This window comes from Antedon mediterranea, chromosome 10 (assembly GCF_964355755.1).
Source record: "Antedon mediterranea chromosome 10, ecAntMedi1.1, whole genome shotgun sequence".
NCBI classification, from domain to species: domain Eukaryota; kingdom Metazoa; phylum Echinodermata; class Crinoidea; order Comatulida; family Antedonidae; genus Antedon; species Antedon mediterranea.
In genome coordinates this window covers 15,740,291-15,759,281 of record NC_092679.1, presented here as the reverse complement: position 1 = coordinate 15,759,281, position 18,991 = coordinate 15,740,291, and the positions used below count along the sequence as shown (strand labels likewise).

The following is an 18,991-nucleotide window of genomic DNA, read 5'->3' as shown; positions in this document are numbered from 1 at the left end:
TGTATACCAAAATACAATCAAAAGTAACAATTACTGTATTCTGTTATGGGCAATTCCATGGTCACTCGCATTACACATTACAGTCATTTTTGTTAGTCTAAGCTTTGTACTTTCTGTACTAATTGGATTTTTAAGTCAATGTTTTATATGAACATACTTTAGGTGCAAGTCTTTAATAAAATACTATAAAAAAAATTGTATGTCTTTTACTTCGACAATGACGCCATTGCGAAATTCTGTCACACGCATTACACAAAAAGGACACAACAAAAATTTGATTAGATTTGATAAGAACGTGTCCTTAAACTAAAAATATATGAATCAAAAGATCTTATATTTTTAATTGCTGTACTTTTAAAGTATAAAATAGGATAATAAAAAAATTCAACATTACATAGATTTTTAAAATATTTTACATTTTAACAAAAAAGTCCCGTCACTCGCATTACTGTCACTCGCATTACCGTAAGAAATGAACTTAGTATTTACTAAGCAAAGCAGAAAGAAAAGTAGACAATAATTAAATAATGCAACATTAAACCACTCAAAGAATGTTATATCAATTTTCAAGTAAAAACTTTTATTTCAACTCATTTGGATGAAGTTCTAAAGGACTTCATCTATTTTTAACACTAACAGAATATCTTGATTTTTTACAAACACAGTAACAGAACACTTATACGGTCACTAAAAATGAAAATAGAAAATTCAAACAGCCATTTTACAAATTATGGAACTCAAAGTTCTTCGCAAACCAGCATCAAGCATTCTTTTTGCCCTGGTAGTGGCTTTAGCAAAGCCATAGCAATTCTAAAAGGTGATGGCCCGTCTGATGCCAAAGCAGCCTTCTTTGCTCTGAACTAATAGCCACACGTTTTCTATTAGCAACTTTAAGAGCATCAATCTTCTGCTTCTTCAAAGCTGGTGGCAGAGCTAGAATTTTCTCTTTTCTTTTACTTTTTTACTTCTTTTCGAAATTTCATTTTGTTTGTTTCTGTATGAGGTGTATTTTCCCTCGGCTTTCAGTTTTTCTAGGTACTTTCTCTGTCGTTCGGCCATTTCTAAAGGCAGGATGCAAATGTGAATGATATTTTAAAATTATTTTTAAATAATAAGCAATTGTATATTTTGTTTTTAAAACTACAATGCTTTAGACCTGGTGGTGTAAAATATGCCTAGTAAATGATAATATATAAATAAATTATTATAGCCTAGGCCTATATGCGGTGTTTTCAAATTATAGAATTTGAAATAATTAACACTAACAATATAAGAAAAAAAAACTTAAAAATTGTGATTAAATATAAATGTATACTTATTCTTACCTTCTTATCTTCACAAAAGATTGTACCAAATTTGTTAATCTCACCAGATTTAGTGTTTTTTATTTAATGAGCTCTTATAATGATTGATGTTTCAAATGATTTAACTGCAAAAAGGTCGTTGCTAGGGATTGTGCCCTCAACAAACCTAATGCTATAATTATTATACTGTAGTGCCTCCAAATAAGGGCCAAATCACACATTATATTATGAAATTAATGTATATACTAATTCTGGGACTAATTCATAACTAATGATAGATTAATTACTATTTTACTTTACAAAAAAAAGAGTTTTAGTAATGTCACTCGCATTACATTGTCCATTTTTGAACGTCACTCGCATTACATGTCACTCGCATTTCACTTTTCAATGTCTCAACAATTTTGTATTTACGGGGATTTTTTATTTTTATTTGTCAAATTTTAATTGTTGAAAGTAGTATAGCTAAATTATAAAATTTCATAAAAAAAAATTATCATCATGATGGTATAAAAAAAAAAAATCATTTTTTTTGTCACTCGCATTACATACCCTATATATAACAGAATATACACAGCACTCCTATATGGGATATTCAACATTTGTAGTTATATCATATTTTCCATACATCTTAAGTGTACTACCGTATTACTTAGACATGTTACTTTATAAATATTGCTTTGTTGGGAAAATAATAATCAGTTAACGTAATTACCTATTTTTCACACCTAAAAAAAAATATATATTCAACATTGAATAAACGTAATTTTTTGGCTGCAAAAAGTCATAAATGAATTGAAAAAGTTAAAAACCTAGTTCCCACATATTCAAAGAGTAACATAAACACAAATTTTGAGCCGACTAATTAATTTGAATTTTTTTGGTCATGTCCATGTTTGCATGGAATTGCCCTTATAGTATAATACCATAGGGCCTAGCTACAGAATCAAATATTAAGAGGTGGGATTATATTTGGGTTGAACAATATAAAGTTTTGTGTCTAAATTGAACCTAAATTTAGAAGTGGGATCTATCGAGCATAGGATTATAATACTGCAGGTTTAATGGTCAGTAATACTAATATATAGAAAAAAGCCCTCCTGAACAATAACAATTTATAAAAATCAGACTTTGAATAAGCCATTTTGCAGTATTTCTGAAGTTATTCACTTACATAGAAAAAAAAGGGAAAAAAGTGATTTCCCTTATAAAAAGACTAACAGCAAAAGTTAAATTTAATCAAAAATTTATTGTCTAGCAGATAATTTGACTATTTTTTGCTTAAAATTACAGTTTTCTCAGGTAAATAATTTTGTCGACCCAATTTTTGGTCAAGGTAAATAACTATTATGTGACATTAAAATAGCATTCAACAACAAAAAAATTAAAAAAATCATTTTTTCAGGGGACAATATATCTTTATAATAATATATAAAAAATATGTATGATGTAAAAATAATAAACATACTATTTAATACTATACAGTATGTCAGTCATCGTTTCTATTTTTCAATAGTCATTCCACAAATTCATCTGTGGCTGCTATTTTTAAACTATAATTAATTCACCAATAAGAAAGCACAAGGCCCACGGGACCCAATTGAATTACATCACCATATTCATTCAGCGCTTTGATTATTAGAGTTCAAATCATGTGTGATTGGATAGCTAATTATAGATGACCTATTTATTTATTTGTTATGTTATGTTATGGATGGATGTAGATGCAAAAGGTTTGCTAGTCGAAAGTTAAAATTATGTGAATTCAAAATAAAATCATTTCTCTATTGCTGTTAACACCAATTTGTTATTTTAGTTTAGTAATATATGTGGCATCAGCAAAGGAAATCAGACGCAATTTGGAACAAGTCGAAATTAATTTTCTTTTTTCATAGTAAAATAGACACTATTTCCTTTAGTAACTTTGGAAGATTCCAAATGTTGTTATAGTTTTGTTTAATATGTTTAAACAACAGAATACATTTTAGTTTTCAAAAATAAGGATTTGACCCAATATGCGTATTCCAAAATATGGAGTTTTTGATTTGCTATGACCTAAGTCATGTCAATTTATTGTGTGCATGCGATCCTTTGCTCTATTCATTAACCCAGTTTGGTGGTTTCTAGGTCCAGACAATGACCGACGACACATCAATTGACATGTCCTAACTGTTGAGATAAGTTGCACAGAATCGATGCACAGAACAAAAATACATAAAAAATGGAATTCATTGATATAGGTTGATATTAAGTTTGCGGTACACCTCTAATAGTTACCGACGTTTCGATCAATATATGTCCTCTCGACACTCAATAGTTTTTTTCAGGACTATATACGTGGTGTACTGCAAAAATATCGATTTTGCCATGCAAACTTTCAAACAATATATTGACATAGGTTGTCAGTCTTCACAAATAGAAAACTTCCTAATGTTCAGTCAAAATGTATCAATCGTTAATCAGCATCTGGAATAAATAAATTGATTAATTTCTATCAATTTATTAAAGAATTTGTTTTTTCTTCTTTTAAGATAACATTGCTGATGCAGGGTACAATGAAAGTGATGATGATGATGATTCTTACTCGTCAGATCAGGACAATAGTGATAGTGGAGAGAATCTGGAAAACCAGGTAAGTAAAATATGATGCAAGGAAAGTCAATACAATTTCCTTCTTGCCTTCCTTGTGTTTTTTTCCTAGGCCAACACTCCCTTTCCCTTCAGCAACCTTCCTTTTCACTCTTTTATCCACAGAATAAGGACATAAAACCAACTCGTTCCAACAAAATATAAGATACCCTGGACCGAAACTGTGGAATAATCTTCCATCCACTATTTTAGACTCTGTCTATGAGAATGTATTTTTTTTAATCACAAATTAGAAATTTCAAAATACTAGCTAGCTATTTTACTATATACTATACTGATTGTGTGATCAGGATTTCAAGTCCAACGTCAGGTCAAGTTCAATATTGAATATCGAAAGGTAGCAGGCTATAGGCGCTTGACCTTTGACGTGATCGCCTAAAATTTATATTCAGGAATAGCCGCTCCATAATCTCTTTGCTTTTCTTTTTTATATCTACTTTTTTATATTATGAAATTTATACTGACAAATATTATTTTTATTAATATTATAATCATAACAATTATTAAAAGTATGTATAAAATAATATGGATTAACCAAAACGGCATGGATCAACCAATTTACTGCATGACAATCTAAACGATATACAAGATCATTACATCCAACTACCATCTTCATCTTCCTATCTATAATAACACGAAACATCAATTCAATATAGTCTTTGAATCAAACACAGTGTACTCTCTCTAACAAAACATTTCAATCTTCTATCGACTAAAGCCGAAGTATAGTCATTATCTCGGGACCATGCTATAGTCACCACCAGGTAGGCTTACTTCATCAAGGCTTCTATGAATGGATGACGAGTTGGGAGCAGGAACGCTAGTAGACCAAACCCAGTACTGTTTTGATTACGATAAATCAGGAAATTACCGCACGACGTAGTACTACTGTAGCTAACATAGCAACTTTGTTTGCCCTTTTATGATTATAAACACAACTGCTTGTTGTTAGTTACTTACCTGTAAATAATCAAATTAAATGATTAAATGAGCATATCACTATAAAAAGCTTCAACCATATTGTACCCTTTATTTTAAAAAAAACCAATAAAAACAGAATATTTTTATAAATTTATTGTAAATAAAAAATACTATTACTATTCAACTAAAATTTGAATGAACAACACTGGTCTAAATATACTTGTGTTGAAACAAAGGATGACTCTTAATAGTTTCCTATTTTAAAAACTTTTAATAAATACTTTTATTTACTTTTTGTGTATCATGACACTGGTTCATAGTATATTACAAAATAATTCTAAATTATAAATAAAAATGTGCAATTCTAATGGTTTGAATTTACACAGTGGTAAATTTTAATAGTGTTCAATGTTTCGGCAAAGACGTATTACAAAGATCATGCATAGTAACTCTAGGAATGCGACTCCAATCGCACCACCTGAGATCCAGTATATGCAATTGTAAAGTTTCTGTTTGCAACTCATTCCATGATAAAAGTCTGTATCCTCTACACGAGTCATATTATTATCCCACGATTCCCTACATTTTGCAGGATTTTCAGCAATGTATTCTGGATCTGAGGCTTTACCCATCCATGCTCCAACGCAGCATGATTCGGGAAAATCTGGAAATCCATCATCTTTTTTGTCATCACTATAATAATACATGGATACATTTCTAACATAGTTATAGTCGGTGCCATTATTATATCCACAACAGTTAAATTTCGTCTCTGCTAACCTCCATGCTTTTTTCAAACTGTCTGCATTTTCTTCATTCCCATAAATCATTTCAAACGCAGATAACATGGTGTTGTTTTCAGCCTTGGCAAGTTCCAATGCTCTTGATGCTAAGATACTTGCGGTTACTTGTAAGCAAAACCCAATAATGAGAACCACAAAATACGTAGTCAGAAACCATTGGCATTCTTTGCAAATGCCATAACAGCCAATTGCCCCCACAAAAATGAGGATTGAGCCTGCTGCCAAAAGCAAATGTGAACTGTGTTTCAAAAGGTCTTTAGCATGGTTCAGGATAGTTTCTAGGTCTTCAATTTTAAGCCACTTTCCAGCTCCTGTTTTTAATACTATTCCAAGACCCAATAATCCTCCTCCACTCAAAAGTAATATGATGTTGAATACGAACAGCAAACATTTTGTACGACGTAATCCACAAATCCCCATATTTGTTGGTTCCTTCGTTATAGTCTTACAGAATAAAAAGAAATGTCTTATTGAAATGTGTGTTAGTTGCGTCGTCAGTGAGTGTTGTTGATGTGGTGCATTTTGCTTTGTGTATAACTATATAAGCAAGCATTATGTGTAATCATCTATTTATACATAAATGGTAAATTATGATGCAAATGAAGCATGTGAAAGCTGTATTATACAATGTAACACAATACAGGCTAGTGCGATCAATGGAATTTCCAATTTCTAAATCTGTTGTATTCTAATAAATTGAAATTCGGATAAAATGATGTTGCTGTCAACAAATCAATCGTAATAACAAATTTGGATGATAAAAGTTACCGTAACAGTTTTTTTGTTATTTACATGACTAGCTTCTTTGTCATTAAAGAAATATAGATATAGTTGGAGTAGTTTATAAATATGAATATTTATTGCAAAATTTAAACAAATAATATTATAGTTAAAATAAAATTGTACATAAACCGTAGTTTAAATCAAACTTATTTTGAAATGCAAAGATCGAATTAGATTACTTTTTATGACAATGGCAATATAAAACTGTAAACAATAGTTGACATGCATACAGTGTTATCCATAATGTCACAAACGTCTAGGTTCGATTCCATACGAATTCCAAGTTTCTTATTTGACTCAATTTTGATTTAAAACTCCCGTACATATTAATTGATATTCATGTTTATTATTTAATTGAATGAATTGTTTCTATCTAAATTTGATTTGAAATATTAATTTAAATTATGAAGTGAAATACAAACACTGATATTTCATACAACGTAATCCATATTTTGTAGATTCATTGTAATTTTTCAAAAATTAAAAACAGTGCCTGATTGATGTGCCTAAACTACATTAATAAGGTATAGCTGTGATGCATTTATTTTCTTGAAACCATATAAATAAACATTTTGGAATCATCGATTTATTAACTGGGGGTATTTATTGTAATGCACAAATGAAGCGTGCGTAAGTTTTTATTATACAACGGAACACAAACAATGAGCAAAGAAAATTCCACCTGATTTGAGAAGAGTTATCTGTAATAAACTACATACTTTGGAAAAAGTAGAAACTGTTTGAACTGGTTGCTGAAGCAAAAACTGATGGAATTAGAATTTGTCACAGAAATGGATTTGAAAATTGAAATGTGAATACGCATGATGATGCGTTGTCCTTGCGCAAATAAATTCGCTGGTAAAAGACAATAAAAACTGTTGAATGGAATAGTTTAGTAAAGATGATTATATTTGTAGTAAATTAAAAAATAATGATTCAAAACAAACTTTTCCTAATTCCATTTGAAACAAACTTTATTTATATGTCCAGATCAATTAGATTTTGTTTTTGGACAATGACAAAATAATATCTCTGAACAGTTAAATTTCTTAGGCCCAACCCAACGAGTCATCTCAACGGAAGAAAATCAAACATGTTTAAAGTCCTACCCACAACTTAAAAACTACACCTTAAACTCAGACAGCACTGACAAGTCAAGACTTTTTTTTTGGGCCTTTTCGTACGATGCTGTCTGAGTTTAACCTTTTCATACTTGGTGTCACAGAGTCTTGGGTTCGGGTCACAATCACACAATCCAAGTTCATTATACAATATAACTGATTTCAAGGCTTTTTACGGTATATCAATTTTGAATTTGAAACTTTTTATGTTAATTTTTATTATGAAATTAAGTATTATTAAATCAAATAAATGTTGTTACTATTTTTACTATTTTTACACTAATTACCCAATTGGGTATAAAGTATTTTAACCAACACCACTGTATTTACAAAATTGATTCTCAAAAGTAAACCAATAGCTACACTTAATAATGCTTAATACTGATTAATAATAGGGCTTTTAACTTTTCTAATTTTTAATACAAGAATATACTAGTTATATATTTACTTATAACTACTAATATTTATATTTGTAATAGTAGAGAAACTCGGTCAGCGTAAATACAATTAAACCTGTGTTGAATCGATACAGAAACTGACCAACAATCTAAAAGTATAAGATAACTTTTTCTTTTATTTCTAACATTTGTTTAATGGCATTAATGGTATCAAGATAAAACACAATGACTAAAAAAAGCCTTTTAATAATATTTGAATATCTTGTAGTACTTAATGTTTATATTTTTTAATGGTAAAGAAACTTTAAACAAATCAGCGTACATATAATCGAAAGTTCCACAGTACAATGAAAGTAAAAAGAATTAGTGCTATACTATTGAATTTCAACATACCACTATCATGCCCCAGCGGTTAAATGGATACAACATGGTTGGACAAACTTGTTTTAGTCCTGTCAGATTTTCTCATCTTTTTCGTTTAAACAGTAATGATTTATTTAATGGAATGTTGAAAGTATTACAAGCAATGATAAACTAAACTAATTTCAAAAGATAAATTAGTGTTATATACAATTTTTACACATTCATAAAACTTCTCCCAAGAATTATAGTATGGTTTATTTTATGAAATTTAAATTACATTTTAATCCTTGTTTGAAAAACCAATTTAATTATTCTTAAAAAACTAAAATTTCATATTAGTAGCGGGGACAAAAGGAAACCGTCACTTCTTGTATATTCAATTTTTGTTAAACAATAAGAAAATTGTCAATTGAATCAATGCTTGAAAATTAAAAATTTAATTTGTTCTTGTTTTTCAATGATTTTTTTGAAAAAATACAGTTTATGTGCACAGTTATCAGTATTTACAGGTCAAAAAAAAGTTTTGGTTTAACAATGCAAAAAAAAATTTTTTTTTTTAATTTGTTATCAAGTATCCATCATTATTCAACAAAATAAAAATCAATTAATTGCCATTGCAATGGTCATTGCTATCAAAAATAAAATTACAACAATTGAGTTTTGAAAACTGTCTTAAAATTGTCCAATGATGAGTGTTTAATATGTAAAGGCAGTCCCAGAGCATAGAGATATTATAATATCTCTATGCCCAGAGCCTGTACATAGTAATCAAAGTTTGTTCTCCCGGGCCAGCTGTAATAATTGTTTTGTTTCTGGCTATGGTAGGCTTTATGTTCTTGTATTTGTGACAAGTGACTGATTCCTTTAACACTGCTTCATAGAAAATCACAAGAGCATTAAATTGTAGTAACAAAAAACTTTTCATTTTTATTGTTAGAATAATATAGTTTTTACTTGTTGATTGTGTCATTACTATTCCCAATGCTTCTGCAAACACATATTGCGAAGATCATGCAGATTAGCTCTACAACTGCGATTCCAATCGCACCTCCTATGATCCAGTGTATGTACTCATCTATCAGATCAGAAAGCCTCTGTTTGCAACCTTTCCCGTGATAAGACTCTGTATCCTTTAGACGTTCCATATCATTATCCCACGAGCTCCTACATTGAGCTTCATCTGTAGACATGTAGTCCGGATCCGAAGCTCCAACGCAGCACGATTCAGGAAAATCTGGAAATCCATCATCTTTTTTATCACCACTATAATAATATATGGATACATTTCTAGCGTAGTTATAGTCGTCGCCATTATTGTATCCACAACACTCCAATGATGCCTCCGCTAATCTCCATGCTCTGGTCAACCCTTCTGCGTATTCTCCGTCCCCATAAGCTTGTTTAAACCCGGATAACATGTTTTCATCCACAGCTTCCTCAAATTCCATCGAAAATAATGAAGCAAAGACACCAGCGGTAACTTGTGCGCAAAAAACGATAAACAGAAACACAAAATACAAGCCCAGAAGCCATCGGCATTCACTGATAGCGCCGCAACAACCCATAAACGCCACAATAAAGATGAACGAACCTGCTCCCAACAGGATATATGAACTGTACTCCAAAAGCTCGTCATCATTATTCAACAGTGTCTCCAATTCTTCAATTTTAATCCAATCTTCAACTCCTATGTACAGTATTATTCCAAGAGCTAATATTCCTGCTCCTCCAACCCAAATAATGAAGTTGAATACAAACAACAGATATTTCATACAACTTCCACAGCTGCCTTCCATGTTTCTAGGTTTATTTGTTAATGTTAGTGTTAAAAATTAAAGAAATGCCTGACTGAAATGAAAGAAATGTGCGTAAACTGCGTCAGTATTGAAATGCCGTGGGTGTGGTGAATTTTATTTCATATTGTATGTGTAATCGTTACTGTAAACAAACATGTTGGAATCGTCGATTTACCACCTGGGGGTATACATTATGATGCAAATGAAGCGTGCGTAAGCTTTTGTTATGTAATGGAACACAATACAGGCTACAATCAAAGGAAATTCCATTTTTCATTAAGATTTGTGTCATACTAATAATAATAAAATAATAGTTTAATAAAGGAAAAAATCTGGTGAAAAATATGTGCTTCCCCATCAAAATCCAGCCTTTCAATAGTTCTTATGTTTCTATTATCGACCCATGCATATTTTCAAAGGTTTCAGTTCAATCAATATGCAAAACCAATACTTATTGATTTGTACTTTTCCATTCAAATTTGATATTTAAACACCTTTGTATAATAATAGCTGGTTCATAGAATTATGTATTAAAATTAAATGTAAAATAAAAGAACAGAATATTTCAATCTATAAATAGTAATTTAATCATTAAAGATGATTATAATAAATAATTTTAATTTTTTTGTAATAAGCTGTTGATGCGATAGATGCACTATTAGGATTCACTGGAGCGTGTTGATTATTATTAAATAAAATTATAAAATTATAATGATGAAATAAGCATTAAAACCTGAACCAATTTTATAAGGGTCACTTGATAATTTACAGTAACTTATAATTTTTTTTAAACAATACTATAGTAAAATCTGAGTATTTATTGCAAATTATAAACAAAGTCTTAATACTCAATTCAAAATTCAATTGTTCTAATAATTATGTACATTACTTTTTTCATATAAATCCAAAGGCAAATTACTGAAAAAATTACAATGCTGTGTGTATGGCTGGATCACAATAGAGATACAATAAGAAAAAGCAACACTAGTGCAATAATATATATATATAATTATCAGTTTTTTTCTAATAATAATAATTCATATTCATATTAAATAAAAAGAGTTGCTATCCAGTCAGATTTAAATAAAAAGAGTTGCTATCCAATCAGATTTATGCAAAATAAGTTCCTATCTATCAGATTTTGATGAAAAGAGTTGCTATCTAATCAGATTTAAATAAAAGATAGTTTCCATCCAATCAGATTTAGAGCGCGCATTTTGCGTGCACTGCACATGATATTTAAAGGGAGATTCCTTAAAACAGGATTTGGTTTACAATTTTAGATCCGTTTTCATGTTTTACCAGGTCGCAACTCTCTGATTACTCTTTTTGAGAATAATATCCATGCTTAAAAATGTGGAAATCATTGAATTCTGATAGCAAATCTATAGAATCATATACTGTACATGCATTATGGAAATTGCTGAAAGTTGATGTTTTGAGATTCCATTATTTTGTATTATGGGAAACAATACAAAATGTCTGAAGTGAAAACAAGTAAATAAAAAAATTCAACAAATGAAATTGGTAAAAAAAAAAAGGAACATTTTTCAGTAGTTTCTAATTCTGGATTCGGTGTTGTCACTATACTATCTTGAAATTGGTTAAAAAAAGAACATTTTCCGTAGTTTCTAATTCTGGATTCGGTGTTGTCACTATACTATCTTGAAATTGGTTAAAAAAAGAACATTTTCAGTAGTTTCTAATTCTGGATTCGGTGTTGTCACTATACTATCTTGAAATTGGTTAAAAAAAGAACATTTTCAGTAGTTTCTAATTCTGGATTCGGTGTTGTCACTATACTATCTTGAAATTGGTTAAAAAAAGAACATTTTTCAGTAGTTTCTAATTCTGGATTCGGTGTTGTCACTATATTATCTTAAAATTAGTAGAAATTTGTTCATGATTTTTGGTTGTTTAATCAATTCTGTTTCGGCAAACACATATTACGAGGATCATACACAGTAGCTCTACAACTGCTATTCCAATCACACCACCTGTGATCAAGGAAAGGTAGTCATCTAATACATTCAAAATCTGCTGTTTGCAACCCACTCCATGATAATACATTGTATCTGTTTCAATGGTAACATCATCATTTCATCCCTCTTGACATTTATCAGGGTTTTCAGCACTATACTCCGGTGGCACTGCTCCAACGCAACACGACTCGGGGAAAATCTGGAAAATGTTGATCATTCTTCTTGTTGTTGTTAATGGTGTCATAGTCACGGCCATTATCATATCCACAACACTCATGTGTTGCCTCTACAAATCTCCATGCCTTTGTTAATTCATCATTTTTCCTGTTTTCCTAAATTGTTTCGAACCCAGATAAAATTCTCAATATTCATAGAAAATTTAGTTGCCAAGGTGCCTGTTGTTACTTGTGAGCCAAATAAGATAAACAAAAACATAAAGTAAAATTCCAGAAGCCATTGAATTGTTAGTGCCATAACTACATGGTTTACACAATACCGTAAAAAAAAAAGTGTACTATTTTCATATCAGGTGAACTCTTCTATATCAGCAAACTTCCTTTCTCTGAAGCGAATCCACTTCCTATCAGTTAATGATCTTTTTCAAACCTTGCATCAACTCAGACCTGATAGTAATCTAGATTGTGGGTTTGTTTTTTAAATATCAATAAAAACCAATTGGAATAGATTAGTGAAAAAGTATTTATTGCAAATTGTAAAAAAGTAATGTTAATTTAATATTAATACTCTATTCAAAAGAAGCCAAGTAAATAAACAAAGCAAGTAAGCTTTTATTTTGCCAAATAATTAATTTAAGCATACTGTGGTAAGCTCTGCCTACACTAGATCAAACTGTATGCGACAAAAAAATGTTGTATTCCTGTATAATGGAGACGATGATGTCATATCACTACCGTATTGGGCACATCACAGAAGTTTGATAGACGTGTAGATGGAGACGATGATGTCATATCACTACCATATTGGGCACATCACAGAAGTTTGATAGACGTGTAGACAGAGCTTTATTTACATATCAAGAAGAACAGTTCTAGTTTTTATCATAATTGAACCTACTCTATCAATCATATTTTATCTTGTTTGTTGTTTAAACAATTCAATGTTAATATATTGCATACATATGCTATAAACATTACTTTCTTTCAGTGGTCTGTCTGTGTTTTTATCAATGTGTTTTCTTTTTTTGTTTCTTCCAAGTATTCCTTTGTACAGCTTTTTATACAAAACCATAGCCACGAAAAATTGTGAAATTTTAAGCAAGCGGGCAATCTCTTGGCACCAACATTTTTTTTCTTAGGCAAAACCTTTCTGCAACGAATTCTAGTTTCTTGAGTTTTTTCCTTAAGCAAATATTATTATTCGGTATAGTTTCTACTTTTTGGTGAAGCGAAAAATTGCAGAAAACAATTGGAGCTCAGGAAATGATTTATATGACATGTTTGTGAGTCCTCACGTTTATTGAAAAGTATAGCAGAAACATTGTGGAAATGACACTCTTGTGAATACAGGGATATAGTGCAATTTTTTTCTTTGTAAAAACACTAGATTTGCACAAATTCGACTAGTGGAAAACAGGCTTTAAGCACGTTATAATGTTGTTGCTGCTGTCAAAGTTGGCTGGTTGATATTTAATGAATTATTCCGGTTCCTACGACCCTGACATGTTATATATATTGAAATGATCATGCATACAACCTCTACAATTGCTATTCCAATCAAACCACCAGAGATATACTCGAAGTATGTTTCTGTTACATCCTTAATCTGCTGTTGGCAACCAATTCCATGATAATCATCCGTTTCACTGGTAACATCATTATTCCATCCCTCTTTACATTTATCTGGGTTTTTAGCCCTATACCCCAGTGGCAATGCTCCAACGCAACACGATTCTGGAAAATCTGGAAAATCTTCATCATTCTTCTTTTTGTCAGTGTTCTTATAGTCTCCCCCATTTTTGTATCCACAACACTCCAGTGTCCCCTCTATAAATCTCCACACATCGGCATTTTTCCCAGTCTCGTAACTTCTTTTAAATTCAGATGAAATTCCTTTACCAATTTTGTCCTCATAGTTTGATATATAAAATGTTGCAAAGGCTCCTGTTGTTGCTTGTGAGCCAAATAAGATAAACAGAAACATGTTGTACGCAATCAGAAGACTGCGGCGTTGAGTGATGGCGCCGCAACATCCAAGGAACCCCACAAGTAAGATGAAAGACCCTACTCCCAACAAGATATTTGGACTATATTCAAAAAGCTTATTGTCCAAAATTGGTTCAAACGTCTTAATTTCTGTCAAAATTTCTGTGTGGTGCATTATCCCAAGACCAATTAGTCCTATTCCTCCAATGATAAGTATGAAGTTGAATGCAAACAGCAAATACTTCATACAACGTAATCCAAGACTGTCCATGTTCGTGTGTTTGTTTATTCCTAAATAAATCGGTACTGCACTTTATTTTATATTGGATGTTAAATATATGTTTACGATAACGGAAACTAAAAAAATCTTTCCTGGTATCTGACAAAGGGTTACTATAGTTAAATCCGTATGTTTCAAAAAAATCTTTCCTGGTATCTGACAAAGGGTTACTATAGTAAAATCCGTATGTTTAAAAAAATCTATCCTGGTACATCTATAAAAAACCAAATAAAAATATAACAGACAGTGTCAAAAATATGGATATTTTTAGCTTTTACTGTGAAATTGATAAACTTTTAAATAGTAAATTTTCTTTTGGATGATCCAAAAGAAAATTTACTATTTAATATACTATACAGTGATCCAGATGAACCTTTTTACTAATGATAAACTTTTGTTTCTTTGTGGGCTTATCATTTGTTGCCAAATGAATTGTACAAGTTGTCATGGAAATCAACTTTAATTTTAAAAACTTACCATTTATTTTCAAATATTTTATACAATTTCCACAACCTTCAAGTTGTAGGTTTGTTTATTTCTAAAGAAGAAAAACAGAGTTGTGTTATTATATTTACTTTTTTTTTGGATGGTCTAAAAAACCTACCTTGTATATCCATAAATAAGCAAATATAGGTTCTTAGAATGAGAGAAAATCATATCGATTTGTACATAATTCATTTCTAGGTTCAATGTGTTTGTTTAAAATTTTTTTTCTGCACACACACGAACAAAAATTCACACAATTAGAGAACATGTAACTGTAGTCTTTATTGATTCTAGCAAATAATTGTTTTTGAATTGTTGGTAGTACCATTGAAACTTTTTAAATAACTTCATACATTTTGTGATGAAAATCAACAGTTTAATTTTTTTTAAATGAACAATATATTTTCATATAATTATGTTTTATTTACAGGATCTCGATGTTGAAGAAGATGCCAAAAGTAGTAGGACTAAACAGATAGCTAATAGGGTAAGTAAAATACAATACAGTAGCACCATATTAAAGGGACATCCTCTAGATAAACAAATGTCCACTTAATATAATAGGGGTTTATCATGGTTGGCCGTAGTGTTAAAAAAAAAAATAAATAAAAAATTAAAAAGAATTTAATTTTTTTGTTATATTTCCCATTTTGTACAAGGTAAATTAATACATTAATTATTATAATTAATTTAATTAATATTTCAAGAGCTCGAATTTGCTGCTTTTTATGTGGTCAAAAGGTGAGAGGGCCAGCATCCACTCAAAAACTGTAGTGGACTGGTGATTAGAAATGATAAAATATATTCTTCAAATTTATGGCTTTTAAAAATAGAAATTAATTAAAATTTCTAATATATTCCCTTTGCAGCAACGGAATCTAAAACAAAAGTTTATCAACCTTTTAAAGCGACTGAAAGTCGCAAGTGATGAGAGCGATACGGATCAGTACACGTTTCCAGGACAAGCACCGAACGCAGATGATGACTCCCTCTATGGTGATCTAGACGAGTTGAATATGAGTGATAGTGAACCCGAGTTAGAATTGGATGATGTCAGTATTGAATCTACTCCTAAACCAGTTTTAAGGTGATAACATTTACCTATCTTTTCGTAGTAGATTTAGTGATACAACTTAGAAAAACAACAATAAAATAATCGATATCTTTAATAGTAGATGTTGCATTTCAGCTAGTATGTTTTTTTTAGTTTTTAGTTTAAAGTTAGGGGTGACAACTTAATTTCTAATACTGTTGGCATGTAGTATAGTTATGCCATTTAACATATGATTTATTCCTGAACCAGTAACTAACATTTTCTGTCCTAGTAAGTACAAATATTTAATGGGTTTTAATTAAATTGTTGATACATCACGATTCCAATTACATGCTGCACTTGGCAAGAATAATAATACCATTCTATTCATCTTTATGATACAATAAGGCCATTATGTTTGTTTTTCATAAAGGCTATTATATAACCCAAATATTAAATCAATATTAACTACCGTATATGAATATTGGTGTGCGTATAGCGTGTGTAATTTAATGACATTTCCCATCATTGCTCTTTCTTCCCGTAGGCCTTTCTTTTCACAAGGTATTCCTACGTCTGGATTCGAGGCTGAAGTAATGGATAAAGGAAATGTTTCCAAGACTTCGGAAAATGGGTTCAACCAAGAGTCAGAGGTGGGTAACACAGCACTTGGTATAAGCACACACCCTTAAACTTTTAATCATGTTAAAGATGTATTGTATTTCTTTAAACATTTTTTAAATTGATTTACATTAAAAACTGTAATTTAAAGTCAAAGTCAAATTGGCCAGCCAACGGGATTTTGGTTGAATTTATCCATTTTTTTGGGTCATTTTTATAAGTGAAAACATCCCCCTCCACCCCTTTTCCTCCATATTTCAAATTGACTGGGCAAATTGTGGAATAAAAACATATAAGACCCCATTTACACTTACGTTTGGGTCCAGGGCCGGTCCTGGGCCGGTTGCAAATATTTACCTTTTAGGCCGGCCCCAGAGCGTTTACACTAGCGACGCAGATTACTGGTCGTAAATAATTTTATCGGAAGTACCATTGCATGCTGGGATACAAAGTACAGTTTGTTTACATTTTTCTCTCTCGATCGTCAATTCAACTCTCCGCGCGAACCGACCGCTTTATATTTATACTGTATTGTTGTTTTTTGTCCCATTAAAAACAAAATGAACCCCACTGTTTTATATATAATATGGCTGTATTTTATGTATATGCGAAACAAGCGGAGGAATACTTTATTGAAAGAAGATATCTGAAAATAAATTTAACTATATAAATGATGAAGAAAACAAATTGTTGCCCGAAAAGGAGGACGGTATGTACTGAGAATGTCGGATCGTCATAACAACAACCTCATAAAAAGGTCAAACGTTGTTCACGGTTCACTGCGTAAGCCGGCCCAAACGTAAAAGCCGCTCCTGAACCTACCTGGAGAGGTGGCCCAGATCTGCGTCCGGCCCAGGGCCGGCCTAACTTTTTGGAGTATTTACACTTATCAATTGCCGACCCAGGGTCCTAAATCGTAAGTGTAAATGGGGTCTTAGTTATTTAGCATGCAGATTTTTTAACTACCTTCTGTTTCTGTGTAGTCTTATGACCTTCATTATTGTGATATGCAGAAACAATGATTATGAAGAAATATTAAGTATTAATGAAAATCTGTGTATGCTTACAAATTGAGGAAGTTGTATAATAAGCACTGATTGGTTTGTTAACACGGATGTCACGCTCCGTTACCTCGTAGTTGTAGGAGCTCTTTATGTACTACATGTAGGAGTACGAAAATCATGAATAACAAAGATTTGTGCATGTCAAACGCCAATTATTTTTAATTTTCCTAAATACTAAAATTAAATCGTGGCTACCTTGCAATTTTATTGACCTTCCTGACATTTGTTTACGACATAGTTTTTATTACCATCTCGTATAAAACAAGGCTTACACTTAAATAAGGGTTCCCATAAACACGCAACATATAATTAGAAAAATTGGTAGCAGAACGCGTAGATGTAGAAGACTCATGCTAATGTGACATTTAAACATGAGAGAAATTCACATCTTAAACAATTGTTTTTAAGATTCAAATATGAAACCAAATTATCGTAGCTGCTTTGTTTAAAATTAATGGTTACAAAATAATATATTTTTGTTGTTTTTAAAACTTGGATGTTTTAATTTAGCTTGCCTTAATTTTTGATCTACAATCAACAGCCCATAACTATTTAATGCCACAATAATGTAGTTTGTACACTTGCAGTGTTCACTATTCACACTAATAGGGATAACACTTACAATTAAAAAAAATCTCCTATCTAAGTGAATAAAATTTAACGGAAATACTTAAATATTAATCGAGTTAAGTGAAATACTTAAAGATGTATTGTCCCCAAAAAACATGAAAAATGAAGATTAATTATTATTATGTTATTTTGTAGTTTTAATCAAGTTAATCACTTCAATAGAAAAAAAACCATGGTTTCACTTAAAAAATGACAAAATAAATGGTAAAATTCAACCAAAAATCCATTGGCTGGCAGCCAATTTTTTGCCATTTTTTTGCTTTAAATTACATTTTTCCAGTTAAGTACATTTTTTTCCAATCCAATTTTTTGTCAAAGTGAATAACTATTATATTACATTAAAATGGAATATTAGAAAAAAAATTTGTTAAGGGGGCAATACATCTTTAATATTTGTGTGATTGAATATGCTCGTTCCAAAGACATAATGCAAGGAAATAAGCATGATGCAAGTATTATGACCAATCACAATCAATGGGTCATCCCAATTGGTCATTGCATTAACCAAGCTTTACTGTTGAGGACATTTATTATCAAACTTATTTGTAATTTCAAATGTGATAATACATTGTTTATTTTTTCTTAATGTAATCAG

The 18,991-nt window shown here is 30.8% G+C and overlaps 4 protein-coding genes across 5 annotated transcripts in view; 1 reads left to right on the top strand and 3 right to left on the bottom strand.

Moving 5' to 3' along the window:
* Window positions 1–18,991, top strand: part of LOC140060595 (phosphofurin acidic cluster sorting protein 2-like) — a 68,843-nt gene that overhangs the window by 33,532 nt on the left and 16,320 nt on the right. For both annotated transcript variants that reach the window (XM_072106876.1, XM_072106875.1), the window contains exons 6-9: window positions 3,836–3,936; window positions 15,479–15,535; window positions 15,918–16,135; window positions 16,629–16,734. In XM_072106876.1, coding sequence (XP_071962977.1) covers window positions 3,836–3,936; window positions 15,479–15,535; window positions 15,918–16,135; window positions 16,629–16,734 — 482 coding nt within the window. The remainder of the gene's footprint in view (window positions 1–3,835; window positions 3,937–15,478; window positions 15,536–15,917; window positions 16,136–16,628; window positions 16,735–18,991) is intronic.
* LOC140060601 (tetraspanin-4-like) lies at window positions 5,055–6,454 on the bottom strand. Its single transcript, XM_072106881.1, has one exon. The coding sequence runs from the start codon at window positions 6,095–6,097 to the stop codon at window positions 5,270–5,272; it is 828 nt and encodes a 275-aa protein (XP_071962982.1). The 5' UTR covers window positions 6,098–6,454; the 3' UTR covers window positions 5,055–5,269.
* On the bottom strand, window positions 6,831–10,409 carry LOC140060600 (tetraspanin-18-like). Its single transcript, XM_072106880.1, has one exon. The coding sequence runs from the start codon at window positions 10,136–10,138 to the stop codon at window positions 9,293–9,295; it is 846 nt and encodes a 281-aa protein (XP_071962981.1). The 5' UTR covers window positions 10,139–10,409; the 3' UTR covers window positions 6,831–9,292.
* Window positions 11,440–14,814, bottom strand: LOC140060853 (tetraspanin-18-like). Its single transcript, XM_072107213.1, has 3 exons — window positions 13,831–14,814; window positions 12,299–12,452; window positions 11,440–12,135 (listed from the first exon to the last, which is right to left on the bottom strand). Exons 1-3 carry the CDS (start codon window positions 14,551–14,553, stop codon window positions 12,056–12,058), a joined length of 957 nt encoding a protein of 318 aa, XP_071963314.1. The 5' UTR covers window positions 14,554–14,814; the 3' UTR covers window positions 11,440–12,055.